Source organism: Erpetoichthys calabaricus, chromosome 7, assembly GCF_900747795.2.
Source record: "Erpetoichthys calabaricus chromosome 7, fErpCal1.3, whole genome shotgun sequence".
Taxonomy (NCBI): domain Eukaryota; kingdom Metazoa; phylum Chordata; class Cladistia; order Polypteriformes; family Polypteridae; genus Erpetoichthys; species Erpetoichthys calabaricus.
In genome coordinates, this window is record NC_041400.2 from 218,498 (window position 1) to 234,182 (window position 15,685).

General features: G+C 49.1%; 1 protein-coding gene and 1 non-coding gene across 4 annotated transcripts in view; both read right to left on the bottom strand.

Annotated features, from left to right (window-relative positions):
* Positions 1-15,685, bottom strand: part of LOC114654531 (nuclear factor 1 B-type-like) — a 131,779-nt gene that overhangs the window by 759 nt on the left and 115,335 nt on the right. For 2 of the 3 annotated variants that reach the window (XM_028805135.2, XM_028805134.2), the window contains exon 11: positions 4,765-4,853. The exons of the other annotated variant lie outside the window; for it this stretch is intronic. In XM_028805135.2, the coding sequence (XP_028660968.2) occupies positions 4,765-4,853 (89 nt within the window). The remainder of the gene's footprint in view (positions 1-4,764; positions 4,854-15,685) is intronic. 3 annotated transcript variants of the gene reach the window in all.
* Positions 6,833-6,994, bottom strand: LOC127528869 (U1 spliceosomal RNA). Its single transcript, XR_007935475.1, has one exon. It is a non-coding gene; the product is annotated as a U1 spliceosomal RNA (small nuclear RNA).

Below are 15,685 nucleotides of genomic sequence, written 5' to 3' on the forward strand. Positions count from 1 at the left end.
GGACCAGTCCCCCCCAATCCCATAACACAACATGACATGACATTCACAAACCCCATAATGCAATGCAGAAACCAAACTCTGGACAGGGCACCCAACTACTGCTGTGCCCATTCACACTCACACTCACAGGGCCAATAAACTGTCTATGGACCAAGAGCAAAAAACAAAAAAAACCCCCACATATTTGTCTAAAATTCCCACCCACAATAACAAGGCATGAGATTTAACCCCCAAAATGCTTAATCTGCTTGTCTGGCAGCTACCACATCTTATAGCCCTGGCACTTGACAAGCCTCTAATTCTCGGAACTTTTACGAAACGAGAGCATTTGGGACGAAGCCAAGTTGAGGAGCAGCTCTTGCTGTCTGTTCGGCCAAGTGTGCCCTGGCGAGCCCAAACATGGCATCCTCCATGGCAACTCCCTGTAAGACACAAACCTGGTGGACAGGCAGGAGTTGCACTCCAAGTCTTTAAATCTGCTGAAAGGACAACAGGCTAAAGAAGTTAAACCTCACATAAGCCACTGTCACGCCAGCCCTGCCAGCTCCTTCGTGTTTGGCTTTGATGAATGCTCATTTTTGCCACCGCCGGGTCCAGTGGACAACCATCCTTATCCACGTAAGGCAATTTAAGGGGGAAATTGGATTTGAAACTGACTTCTAGTCTACAAGCCAAAGACACAGCAGGTGTCCTCGTGGGTCACTTTAACACCTCTGAATGCAGCTCAGCACAGAGAGGCCAGAAGAAGTAAGACAGCAAAACAGAAACAGACACACACCGGCGCTTTGGGCTCAACGTGGCACAGGCACACTGATGAAATACACGGGCTCAAAAAGGGACAGTCCCAAGCAGTCAGGCATACACCAGAGCAGTGGGCAGAGCGTGACATGGACGTGACAACCCCTGTGTAACACTGCAGAAAGAGGGAGTTCTGAGGGCCCAGCAAGACTGGCATAGCAGGGCTTTATTGGCACACCAGCTGTTCCCTGGCACCCTGTCCAGAGGCGTTTCCTGCTTCACCCCCGGTGCTGCCCGTGACCTGGAGCTTGACAGATGGGTTAGAAAGCAGACAGACAGACGACATGGCATTATGGGGCACCTGAAGGAGGAGGCCGCCGAGACGGTGAGGTCTGCCCAGGGACTCCTGTGCTCTGTTGAGACGTGGGCACCGCCGTATGCGAGTGACGCGACTGGACGCACGTGAAACACCCCACGTTGGGCCCCATTTACTTCCACAGGAATGGCAGACTAAACACGGCCTTCAGTGACGGTTTTCCAAATTCTCTATGATGGCACTACCTAGTGCTCCTCCACCTGGGCTGCCCACCCGCTCAGATGGCAGCGTGCACGCAACGGACCTCTTGAATATAATTGGGGGGGTTGGCGACAAAGAGCTCCTCTGTCGCTGTCCAATGGCCTGACTCAAAGCCTGCGCCCCCAAGTCGAGTGGGGAACGGGGGAGCCGCTTCATGTCATTCACCAGATACAAGTGAAAGACAAAACCGCAATTGTCGATGGGAGGCGCAGCGCCGACAGACAAGCTCGTTGTTGTTGGGTTGCCGTCCTCGTGCGTGTGTGCGTTGAATAATTAGGCAGACGCAAAACCTCGAGTCTAAATACCTGTCCGCACAATCGCCCCTTTCTGCTGGGAGATTAGGCTGCAGGCTCGGAATTCTGTCAGCAAAGCCCAACGCCAACAAAACGGCCTTTGTCTTGGCAAAAAGCTGGAAATAAAGACGAGAAGACCAGGGCAACGCTGAAAAGGCTCTGGGAGGGGAGGACGGGTGTGCGCGCAAAGCGAGAGCCGGCGAAGGTCGGGATGTGAAGCAGGCCTTTGATTTGCTCCCTCCGACGGGCCACGGCAGACCCGCGATCAGAGCGCCTCTCCAAGAAGACACTCTGTGGCCATCGCGAAACACAAGACGCCGCACTCGTTTGGATGCCGTCCCAGTGGGGTTCAAGTCAGGGGTGGTGCCGATCGAATTTCGGAGCTGCGCTTCTGCTCTCGCCCTTCAGCATTCACTGGAGTGGCAGCAGTGATCTGACAGGAAATGGCAGATTAAGTTTTTCCTACCTAACAGAACAAAGAGTACAGTGAGCGGGCAAGCGCTTTTACTCCAGAGCAGGAACTTTTCTAATCCTGCTGGAATCTGCAGGACCGCTCAGGGCAAACAAAACAAAAAAAGAAGAAGAGGAGGAAGAAGACGAAACGGGCGCCTTGCCTTTGGTTATCGTCTCTGGGCCTTGTCTCCCTCTCTCTCTGTCTTTGCATTCCCAGAGCCTTTGCCGTGGCCCTTGTTTAATTATGTGCAAAGCGGGGACTCCTCGACAGCCGGGGAGCATTGTTCCCCTCGTCCCGTGTCCCAAAAGTTCAAGTTCAGCCTGCCATTACCTCATGTCTGGTTTCCAAGGGATACCAGACGGCTTGAGACGTGACCACCACTACAGAGAAAACAAACAGCTTTCTTCACGCTTGGCCTGCCTTATCGATTCCTACGTAAACCTGCACCCCCCCTACCCCCCCCCCCCCCCCCCTTCAAGTATGCGGCATGGTTAATTTAGGGATTAAGTTCCAAATTAGATTATCTAATGGCATCTTAATGGATTGCTGACCCACTTCCTGTGGAACGGCAGCGTGCGCGTCTGGCCGCAATTCAATTAAGGTGCAAGGAAGAGCTCACGAGACACTTGACGAGTTGGGAACGAGGATGAAAAGTGCAACTGTATTAGCATATCAAAGGGCATCACCAGCACTGGCACGGACCTCTGAGATCCACATAGACCCAGGTCACGGGCACGCACAGCAGACGGCTGGCCAGCACACACACACACACACACACGCGCCAAAAGTCACACACCAAGGGGCGCCCAAATCAAAACCGAGCTGAGCCTTTGAGCTCCTCATGAAGCCAGCGGCACTAAGGCAGCACGGAGACGTGAAAAAGGAGCTCAACTTTTACTTATTGGAAAAAGAAAAAAAAAAAAGAAAAGAAAAAGGAAAAGTTCGGCCCCCTGAGCTACTGGCTGGAAAGGAAATCGAGTACGCCGAGAATAAACGCTCCCTAGGAATCCTGCAAGACCAGCTGGTGTGCTGCTCCTTTCTGTGTCAAGATAACAAACCCAAGGCAGGAAACGCTGACCTGCTACTTCTGCCAAAATCGACTTAACTCTTGCTGGGCAGCACTGGAGCCGCTTCAGATGCTCGGCAACATGCACTTGGTCTGCCAGTGTCCGGCGCATGTTGGCAATGCCCAAGCCATGGCGTCTGCTGTCATCAAGTTGATAAACACCGCCACTCACTTCAGGCTTGAAGCAGAACATACCGAACATCGCCAGCCCGAGGAGTTTGCCCGAACAGAAGTGGGTTCAGAAAAGAACAAAATGGGTAAAACTGACTGCAGACTGGCACTCGTGCCAGGTGGCCAGCAGTAAGGCACAGCATGAATGAGTTGAGAACTCTCAGAGCACGAGTGAAATGCGCCACACAAGAAGACAACTTATGGTGGGGAGCCAGCAGAGCTTTCCCTGACGTGGACAGCAAGCTGGGTCTGTGTGTGTTGCTGATTGCCTACGACAAAGCCTTTGACTTCTTGTGATGACTGCGAGCTGACAAGTGCCAGTCCTGTGCTGCTTCACCCACCTGTGACGTTGCAGCCATGACACCTGGACACATTGCAGAAAACTCCACCAGCAAGTGACAGAAGAGCAGTGGGGGAACGTGTGCCACCTTAAACTGGGCACCCAGCGGGACTCGCTCTCACGGCCACCCTCCTGTAATGCCTCTCTCACCGAGGCTGACCAAACAGCCCTCCAATGAGCCATTCTGGACTGACACTGTCACCATTCAAGTCAATGCCACTCACAGATTCAACTCTACCATTAGAAAAAGGGCAGTAGATGCGCTTAGTGGCTCACGATGGGTTTCTAACTTGTGGCCAAAGCTGCCAGTCCTTCTCAAGCTAGAACATGGGTTCAGCAGGGCCTACGAGTCACTGGATTTGAGGCACTGTAAACGGGATTTCGCTTAATGGAATTCAGGCAAAAAAAAAAAAAAAAGTCACAGCTCTGAGAAGACGAGGATTTTTGCAATCGAGGCCAAAAGCGCATTCCCTAAAGTCAGCATTGCCTCCCAGCCAAAGAAACGTCTCCGAGGAATTTTCGAGATTACAGTATTGCCAAAGAATGTAGCATCACATCTAAAGAGCGGCCGAGGCACAGCAGCCAATGGGACGACGGCAAAGTGAGGAGGCCTAACGTGGCGAGTGACGGTTGAGGACATTAGTTTGACCCAAGACCCCAAGGATGTTGCCGCACACACTCAGTACCACACACGAGACACGGCCGCCTTGTCCAGGGTGACACAAGTCTGACAGGCATGCCAAGGACTGCACAGTGGAGGCATCAGTGACTGGTGCTATGGCTTAGGGCAGAGCAGGCTAAAGGTGAGCAGTGGCAGACTGAGCGGGACGTCAGAGCCTACGCAGAGAGAGAGTTGACGTGAACGTGGGGCGGCCCGACTGTGGTGCTCAAAACACTTCAGCCGCACAGCATAGCCAGCAGTTAGGGAGTCAGGTTTGACCTCAGCCGGACCCTAGGCTTGTGGACGCAGGGGGCCAAGAACATCAGCCATGTTAGTGGAAGGAGTCAAAGAGAAGAGGGGCAGGCAAGCAGGCAGGCAAGCAGACAGACAAAGAGACAAGACACAGAGGGGAGACACAAACACAGCGGGGAACTTCATAGATTTGGAAAGAATGAAAACGTTACCTTTGCCAAGTAATCCCCAAAGTATCCTCACTGGCACTGGAGTATAAATGCCTGCTGTTTTGATTCATGGTCCAGTCACAAATCCTCAGCTGTCAATTGAAACCTAACGGTCAGACATGGGTCGAGCACAACTCTACCTTTCATTTTAATCATGCATGCAATGAGAAGGACTCTCTCCTTCCCTACTGGCAATGGCCGAGCGCCCCTTTGCACTTTGACTCTCGGCTGCTGCCCTGGATAGTTCACAATGAAACATGCAGTCACATTAGTAATTGTCACCTGACCTGCAACAAAAGAGATGTTAGTACACAAGTTAAAGGAGGCCATGCACACGCCAGGGAGGGCTCTGTCTGTCAGTCAGTCTGTCTCGTCAGTGCCAAAGCCAGGGGGTGAATGTCCCACCGAGGTCCACCTGGAACTCCATCCGGCTCGGCTCTGATGCTGGCATTTGTGTGTGCTTGGAACGTTGACTTTTATACGCTGAAATGAAAGGTGACATGAAAGGTGCTTAGCCGGATGGAAGGGTGTTGTGAGCGGATGTGCTTACGAGCGGCGGCAGGCAGGAGGAACATGAACATCAGTCAGCGTGACTCTGGTGGGTCAGGCGATGAAGGAAACCATGGCACTGAGCTCAATGCCAACATGCCAAACAAGATGGCAAATCGAGGGGTGAAATTCAAGTCTGCCCCGGTGGCCCAAAGATTTCCACTCACTTCATTAAGCCTACCCTCACAGTAACGGGTGTAAGGCAGGAGCCCAACTCCTCCGTGATGATTTAGCGTCACCAGGAAACTCTTTGGACAAGGCAGCCCATCCTCATCACTTCTTTACATCCATTTTCTGAATTTGTGTTTCCTAGTGCAGGACTCAAACGCGTGCCAATAACACGGGGACAAGACGGGAAAAAACAACTCGGAAGGGATGCCAAGCTGCACTCCTGATCTGACCCGGGGAAATACCCATAAAAATATCTTTCTGTAAGGACCAGCTGTCACCTGATGCACATTACTGAGGGATTCTGGGAACAATCCACAAGACAATGAGCAATGCTAAACAATGGGAAGTGGCATCCATTAAAGTGGTGTCACGGTAAAATGCTGAATTATTTTATATTCCTCAAAAACATTTGGTGGAGCAAAATCAACGTTACCAAAAGATTCTTCAAGGTAAGACACAGCAACAGAATACACATTTCATTTCTTAATCAATAATGCACACAATTCAAAGAAAAACCCCCATTATAACAATTCTCTCGCAGTGCCAATCAAGCACAGGGCATCTCTTGGGGCTGTGGGAGGAAACTCGAGTGTTTGGAGCGAATCGCATGAAGGCCAGGCTGTCAACGGTCCAATCGCAGCTCATGATGCCAGTGAAGGACCATCGTCAGTGTCAGCTGCCCGTTAATGTGAAACAACAACAAACTGGCCAGTAGATACCACGGGGAAACCAAGTCTGTCGGGCACCTTTGCGGTTCCTGAAGTTCATCGGACCAAATGGCTTCTCTACAGTTTTTAAAGCACAAATCCTGGCCACTCGCTGGCAGGCCCACGTGACCATCTGCCATCGTCATGTGTGGGCTTACAAACCGAGGACAACTTGGCGAAAAGTTAATTTCTTCCAATTGGCAAAAGCAGAAAGACTCCTGCCATCTTAGAGATCCCTCACTATTTTACCCAAATGGCCGTGCATCACTTACAGCTCAGGGCCCCTGGCTGTGAACATGCTAACCGGGCTGTGCTGGCAGACAGTCACCTTGTGACCTTAACGGCTCTCCTTCATGTCCCGTATCGCCGTGTGGCTTTGCGAGCAATCACTCACCAGCCAGCCAGCCAGCCAGCCAGCGCCTCTCCTTCTTCAGTCACAAACGCGCACCTACACTGACTGTTCCCAAGCCTCGTCATATTCGCCATTGAAGCCCTGCACTTACTGGCTAAGCTGTACTTACCTTTAAGGGCACGCAAGTGACACGCCAAGAAGGGTGACATAATGTGGCGGCCAGAACTATTCCACTTTCAAAATAAACACACACGATGGCAAAGGAGGGCAGCACCACAGACGCCTTTACATTGATGGCAATGCCAAGTCAGTCACCCTTCACTGCAGCAATGCCAACAGCATTTCCCGCATTTGGGGAAATCGCAGGGGTCAGCACACCCGGAGTGCAATGGATGAGCCTCGCCCTGGGAGAACCACCTTAGTGATCATGGTATCTCCCCTACCAGGTAAGTATAACAAAAAAAAAAAAAAAAAAAAAAAATCAGGGGAGAGCGCGAACGCAGTCCCCCACTACCACAAATTATGCAGTCGAGTTTCCCGCATTTGGGGAAATTTCCCATTGGGATTAATAAAGTATCTATCTATCTATCTAGCACACTTCACACCAATTGGAACGGCAAGCCAGACAAAGGCACACATCGAATTAAGGAGGAAGGAGCACATCTGGCAGTGACTCGCCAGGCCAATCCGCCCGGGTGGACGTCACGTCAAGCCTCACATTACCTTCTTTCTGTTTTGAATGTAATCATTAGGCCAGGAAGACATGACGGAGCTTGTGTATCCAGGACAACTCAAGAAAGCCACTCATCCAGGGTCACCCACGGCCAACAGCTTTCGAGCACAACACAAAAAGGGACCTGATGACATTAGAGGTCAGCCCACATGATATGCGCGTGCACATCAGAGGCCAGACTGGCTGTCCAGCTGAGCACAAACAGCACCGCCACCGAAGCTCTCGTCTTGTACAGCAGGACCAGACACAGTACACATGGAGCTGGCATGTCCTCTCCATGCTGGGGTCTCCTGGTTTAGCTCCCACTAAGACACACGGGTGACGCGTACCTACAGTATGTGGCGATTCTAGACTGAGGGCATGTGCACGTGACTGGACTGCGCAATGGACTGGTGGCCCCGCCAGTGCTGTTTCTTGTCTTGTGCCCAGTGCAGTTAGGATTGACACCAGACACCCCTCCGTCCCCCCCCCCCCCCCCCCACCACCGGGAATCGGATTCAGTAGATGTTGTGTTCTGGTCCATTTAAACTTGATGTGGCCAGCTGGTCTCCTCTGCAAATTTCTCAATGGGCAAAATGGCAGGATTTGCTAAACGTACTTTGGCGCTTTGTGCCAGACTTCTACTGAAAGCGCGTTCACACTCGCACTCCTGAATCAAAGCAGATCACATCCATCCACTCCTCCAGCTCAGGCTTGTGCTGACAGAAGGAGTCGAACTGCAGGGGTTAGCTCACATGGGTCAGCTGGTGGGAGGCATCACTTCATGCCAGTTTTGATGCCATCATTTCTAAAATTTGCATTCACAGCCAGGCCCCAAAACAACTTGAAAGCTGCTACTCTGTTTTAACAGACAGGCACAGATGACATACTTGTGTGCAGAAGCCGAGAGCGGCGCAAGTGACAAGCGTGATGTCGACACTTCCGTGGCCAAGATTGTTTAAAAGTGCATTAGTCACTGAGCCTTCAGCATTGTGCCAGCTTGCACATGCCGCCATAGTAACATTGGAAAGCCACAAGTGGACTCCTGCCAAGCGGAGATTAACTTCACATAAGATCCTGTTCTCCTTTAAAAGTAGCGCTAGCAGACAAGATAAAAAATGGCCGCAATCGCATTCCTCACTGAAGCCCGTTTTTAATGAATTTGCCATCTGCCGTTTTCTTCTCTGGCCTCGTCTTTTTGAAAGAATGGAGGCCAGGAAACTAAGGGAAGATGGGAGAGGAGTTGGCAGTGAACAAAACGCACCGATCAAGCCGACTTGCACTGGGTACCCATGAAGAGTCTTTACCTGGCACAGACTCCTTAAAGAGGTTAGGCCACCTCGGTCTATGAAGCTCCCTCTGTCCTCCAATGCTGCCACCTGGACCCTCACTCACAGTCTTGGTCTACTGCAGCGTGCTAATGGGTTCCATATGGCACAATCAAGACTGGGTCTGATACTTCAAAATGACGCAAGTTGAAGTTTCAGTTCTTCTAAATATGACGTTGGCGCTCGTGCCTCAATTCATCGTTGTCACCTGTCCAGTCCACAACAATACCAAAAGATCTGGACGATGAATGGCACGAGAAGCAGGACTGTCCTGACAAACAAGAGATGTGCACTGCGTCTCAGAGTTCATGAGACTGGCAGCATGACCAGTGACTAAAGGGAAAGACACAATGAACAAAGCCAAAATTGGAAGTCTGACATGACCTAGTCAAGCCACCTTCTGTCTGGCACTGCTCGTGCTCGTCTTTATTCTCTGCAAGTTCAGAAAAACTGGCCAAGTAACAAGGTTTAGCAATTCAGTCATTTGAGAATCGCAGTCGTAAGGAGAGCGCTGCCTGTGCTGGTCAACACCAGCAATGTCATCCAGCATGAAGTACTCATCACACCAAAACAAGGGGTGATCACAAAGGCTCAAAAAGGGCCTTGAACCCCAACAACTAGGATTTCTGGTTCACTTGTTCACTCCTACAACCTCCTCCCACCTTCCAGCAACATCACCAGGCCCTGGAGTCAAGAACATCGTGGACCGGACTTCACTTATTCTCTAATCTGTCCAGACTGGAGTTCAGAGACGCCCCCTGATATTAAGCACGGCTTTCTCTCTGTGAGTGCTAGCAGGCCCATGCCATTCCTTCTGCCATCCTGGTGCCATCTGCATGACTGGCAATCCTTCACATCAGCACTGGCAGGACCACTCAGTCCTCCGACTGCTAGTGACTACCTCTGGGGTCCATTCTCTGACTGTACACATCCCCAGGTAGCCTCCCTCATCCTGGTGCCACATAGCACCGTTTTATTGTAGTTCTTAGTAATTCTGTTTGGACACAATGTGTGACGTTCAGGACGTGTAAGAAGAGGAATACACTCTGAAGATCGCTGTGAAGAACGTGAGGGGGCCAAGCTGGCAGACAGCATGAGTCAGAAGCAGCAGAGGACAAAGACAAGCAAAAGCCAAAGACGTCTAAGCCCAAAGACAACAAGAAAAGGTCCAAGTGCTGCTTTCTTCATGAAAATGCTGGTAACATTTGAAGAAAGAGCTGAGTGGCAACTGCCAAGACATCCAGATTCAAGCATGTGCTGAAAATGACTGCCACCATCCTTATATACAGTAAGTGATACATGTCATGGCTGTGACAGTGGCTAGTGCACCATGCTGCTGCTGCATTTAGGTCACAGAGCAGAATGACAATGCAAAACGCCACAAAGGCACCTCAGATCACTCACTCTGGTATTCTTGTGCCCGCCATCTTCTCTCGTTATTCAGTGAATTGTTACGTGTTGTCTACAGGATTCCAAGCCAGAGGCCTGCGCTCATAAGGACATCGTTCGTCAGCGTTTAATGCGAGAAGACGGTGTTGTATTGTACCTTAGGCAATGTGGACGGACAAGGAAACCCAGTGTTTACGGGCAAATCAAAAGAACAGTTGAGAAAATGGGGGAAACTTTGTACCAGTAAATGAAAGGAACACCTAATGGTCAAATAAGTTAAAATAAAAGAAACAAGAGAAACGTCACTTCAAAAGTTTACTGAACAGCAATCAACAGCTCAAAGCACCGCTTGTTGTTATTATGATCCAAAAACCTGGATGAGCCCCACCATCGGGCATCGTCAGTAGAAACAATGTGGCTCTAGCTAAGAAAAATACCCACAAAGGAGCAACTATAATAAAGAGCAGCAGAAAACAAAAGAAAATGGCATCGCAAAAATACTAATAACGTTAACAATTATTCAGAACAATAAAGACATAAAGAGAATGCACACAATTAATCGTTTGGCCAATTCCCCCCCCCCCCCCCCCCCCCCCCTTTAAAGGGTGACAGTCGTGTTTCTCTATCCTTTAATCTCAAAAAGTCCTCTTTCACGTGAAGCCATGAAGAGATTTTGTGCCAATCGATAGAAAAGGGCAGAGTGGTGACACTCCAAAACCCATTGGAGTTCCTCCACCAACCCAGTACCAGGCCAGTGATGCCAGCGGTCCTGTCTTTTCTATCCCTTCATATGAAGACGGCTGCACTGCTTTACAACTCGATTCTTTCAAAGCTCCCACACGAAGGAGTACTTCTCACCCGCCATTACGTGGAACAAAAAGTCGACTAAATCTCCATTACGTCAGAAGGTCGTGTGATGAGCTCCATGGTGAGTAATGTGTGGTCAGAGATGACTACCGCCTGCCACATACAACTTCGAATGAATTAAAAAGGCAGTGAGTGAAGTGGCCAGTCTTGACTTGATGTTTGCTTCAGTGCAGGTGCATTCTGGTCTTTTAGTTGTGAGTGGCACTCTTGTTGGTGAAGGCCTTAAGTGTCTCAACCACATATACAGACACCCTGAGAGAAACCAAAGCAGAAACAACTGACATAAGGCTGGCCACTCACCACAGCACACGTCACACTAGCCGACCTCGTTCCCTCCAGGATGTCAGTTTACTCGACTTCCTTGTGACTTTTCGGCAGTTTCAAACTCCAAACGTATCAGGAGCTGGTCGTATGCTGCCTGACTCCCGAGTGTCTGTACGAGAAACGGTCACAGGCCTGGGGAGTTCAGCCGCAGTCGCCACCTGTCTTTTCACACAACATGCTTTGTACGTTGCAGAGCATTATGACTGAGTTGCAGGGGACATCTCGCTACAGGACAATCCACGGCTCCCCAAGATTATATAAATGAAGGCTTTAACTGAAAATCAATGGAGCAGACATGTGGGGAGACAGAGGATCTATGAACCGAGGTTTGTGCAGCGAACTATGAAAGGCCTCTCAGTAACAGCGCTCCTCTCACAGGCCTCGGTCAGTACTAAGAGGTAAGGTGAACTCCGACACCGTCCGCTGGACAGGCCTTAAAATGCAAGGTTTATAGATAGAGAGATGTAGGCATACAAGTTTATTTGTACCCAGGGGGACATTTGGCTCTTTACACAAAGAAAGAAAGAAAGAAAGAAAGAAAGAAAGAAAGAAAGAAAGAAAGAAAGAAAGAAAGAAAGAAAGAAAGAAAGAAAGAAAGAAAGAAAGAAAGAAAGAAAGAAAGAAAGAAAGAAAGAAAGAACACACACACACACACACCAGAATGGCTATAAAGCAAGAAAATGAAAAAGCTAAGCTGACTTTGCTGGATATATTGTCGGTACAACGGAGACGCCATAGCGTTTCTTGACACACTTCTGCTGAACAATTTGTTGGCTCAAAGTCCTCAGAGTTGGAGTGTCAGAGAGAGGATAATAAAGGCACTTCATTTTGTTTTAATTCTCTCCGTCCCTATGAGCTCCAGGGTGGGGGGTCCAGAGTGCGTCCCATATCTCAGCTTGTTGACTCGGCGGGCCTCTATTGAAGTGAGGCTACCAGCCCAGCACACCCCACTGGCCAACACAGAGTTGTAGAAGATATGAAGGATGTCACTTCCCACATTAAAGGAGTGTATCCTCCTAAGATAAAGGAGTGGGCTCCGTCCTTTCTTCTCTGGTTCTTCTATGTTCTGAGACTAGTCCAACCTGTCATTAATGTGGACCCTCAAGTATGTGTAGGAGTGGACCACCTGTACATCCATCCATCCATCCACTCCTTGACTAGTGTCCAGACATAGAATGTCATGAAGACCTTTGAGAGACTATATAAGATCTCCTGTGGTGACCACCTGGACCCAATGCAGTTTGCCTACTGAAGTGGAGGATGGCATTATCGCTCTGTTCCACAAGGCTTTTCCTCACCTGGACCAAGCTGGCCACACTGTCAGGATAATGGATTTTCATTTCTCCAGGACCTTTAACACCATCCAGCCATCCCTGTTAAGGGATAAACTCTGAGATGTGCAGGTGGATGAGTCTATGGTCTCCTGGATAATGGACTATCTGTTGGGCAGACCTAACAGCTTGTACAATGACACAGCGAAGAGACAGAATCAGAGTGACGCGTCCTCTTGTATGGTAGGCCTATCACAAGTGCAGCAACTAATCACCAAGCTAACAAAAGCACAGCGCAGATGCACCGTCTGTTCTGAAGGTTCACTTTTATATATCAAGATCTCCATCCACAGGTCCAATCACAACATCCTGAAATGAAGATCAACTGCAGGACCAGGAGAGAAGGGAAGAGGGACAGCGTCAATAAAGTGGTGAGAGTCTGAAGCCAACAGAATGAATAAACCTAAATAGGAAAACGGAATGTCAAAGTGCTAATCAAACTCTTAGACTTCCTATAATCACACCCGATGTTTTTGATCTACAAACACGACCACTGAAGTTACTGCGCCCTCATCTTAAAGAGGGGCACAGCAATGACGTCACACATGTGGCAGCCACTAAGCAAAACATTTGTCTCACTGCGTTAAAACCCCTGAAGGGCGTCGTCTGCATCCAAAACTCCACATAAAATGGCGCTTTGTGACGTCACAAAAATAACAACACATTTCTTTAAATGTCAAAAGGCACTGGACTGTATTTAAATAAAACACAAGATGTGCCAAAACCCTTAAATCACAAAATGTCCGAGCTCCTAATGTCATTCTACTCGGACTACTGTGTCAGTAGCAGGGGACTGCGATGCAAATGCTGCCAGCTGAACGTCATTACAGGAGTGATCCCTCCTTTCCGGGGTTATGTGGGCTTTCTGGCAACCAGTGATGCAGGTCAGGAGCCAACCTTATAATAATAATACTTTAATAATAATAATACTTTGCATTTATATAGTGCTTTTCTCACTACTCAAAGCGCTAAGCAATTGCAGGTTAAGGGCCTTGCTCAAGGGCCCAACAGAGCAGATTCCCTATTGGCATTTACGGGATTCGAACCGGCAACCTTCCGATTGCCAGTGCAGATCCCTAGCCTCAGAGCCACCACTCCGCCTAACCCTAACCTTAGACAAGGGACCCTGGAGAGCACCCACAGAGAGGGGTGCCAGTTCATCACTGGGCACTCAACTGATGAATGAAAATGATCTGCACCACACTGGTGCGTGTGAGGAAGTCATGGTGGACAAAAACACAATCGAACAGGAAGACAGAAAAAAGATAGAAAAGGAGTGTAAAGTATGCACATGGAATCAGAAGTCTACACGTGGAAATCACCCGCAGCCCACTGAAAAAACTAATTGTTAGTTAAGAATTTGTAAGACGCTCCAAATGTGACCACGCACCACCTTCACTGGCTTCCAAAGTGAGGAAAAAGAAAGCTTGTAATTACGCTGTGGAGGGATGAGCCGAAAATAAAGCCCTGTAATTATTATTTAGCATCGTGCACATGTCATCAATTACGACTTGGGCCTCCATATTTAGAAGGGGCTGCTACTTCCTCCACCCCTCTCCATGTCTCATTCCACTGGCGGGCGAGTGCTCAGCTGACAGAGAGTATCCATGGCACTCGGTGACAGAGCAGCCACGTCGCCTCAGTTCAGGTTTTACCAAAAACTGAAGAAGTGTTTGGCGCAGAGGAGATGGGAGACAAAGAAACAGCGGAGCGGGCAACAGTGTCCATCAGTGGTACTGAACAGCGTCATGGAGCATCTGGTATGCAAGCAGTGTGTGTCCACTTACAGTGGATATGGACACAAATGTCTGGTGTCCTTAAGAGCCAAGGTGAAAGGCGCTACATTGACAGGACTGTCTACGAGGTGCCCTCCTCTCATGTGAGGATTCAGATGTGGACAAACGTAAAGAAACCTCAGATGTTGTGGGACTAAGGAAACTGGAGAAGACCTCGTCTACTAAGGTCAGTAGGCAGATGAGACACGACGGGTAGGCAATCGCTGCTAAAAATGAACAGCAGGACGCTGCCAAGGGCTTCTGCAGCACTGGGTGACAGGCAGCCCTTTCTGGGGCACCAATTCATCCATCACAATGCCAACAAACCTAACCTTTGTCACACTGCCACCTGCGGTTAAAATAAGGACATCATGCCACTTGTGTGTTATAAAAGATGGCTGAAAGGAGATGGCTGGCCAACCTGGGTGAACTCCAAAAATGTCCATTAACCTGGCAGAGTTAACCCAACCTGTAAATCTTTAAGAATGTGGGAGGAAAACCCATGGAGATGTGGGGGCTTATGGGTTTAAGAAAAATATCATCTAGGCATGCATGGCACAGCTTGACCGCTCCAGGAGATGGGAATGGGAATCGCAGCACAGCCTCTTTTTGTGCAAATCGGACTTGCCTGATGCCAGCTTAATGTCCTCTTCTTGAGTTATCTACCATATTTGTTATTATTCTTTGTTCCAACTTTCCTCTTCTTCATCACAAACAGCTCCATTCAATAACTTGTTCTCCATGCTGGTGGATTTTGTCTTTGCTTAATGCAGACAGGCGTGACTTTCGCCCATCTTCTCTCTTTCAGTTCAATTCACTTGTCTTCCTCCACGACTTGTGTCTGCTGCCTACTCAAACTTCCTGTGCTGGAATCCTTCACGGTGGCTACAGGAAGTAGCCTAGAGATTACCAGGTGAGAGGTGAGCTGCTCTGGTGAATCTCCAACTATTACTGGATGACCATGTCTTGCATTCCTGATATGCACACCTCTGCCACAAGTTTCCTCTTCACCATCCACCAAATACTGATGCGATTTTTGGGAGACTAAAGCTTAGCCTAAGGGATGAGGAAATGCTTACGGTCCATACGAGAAATGAATATAAAATAAGAAGTGATGCCAACTTCACGGCAAGTATACAATTGTTGTGATTTGGGGGGGAGAAGACTTCTAATAAACCAATTCATCCCTTCACACGCTTATGAGACACACCCTAAAACAAATGAGGCTTCTTCAGTGGTATCCTTAAATTAACGTCTTTAGGGAAGTAAGACTAGCAGAGGAGTGAAAACGATCATCTTCAAGTGCCGAAAAGACCGAGCCAGAAGTAAACATAGTTGGTGGGAATTCAGCAAATCCTGAGATATTGCTGAGGCTTGACGCTTGGCCCAGTCCACCTTTCCTCATCACAGTTTCACATG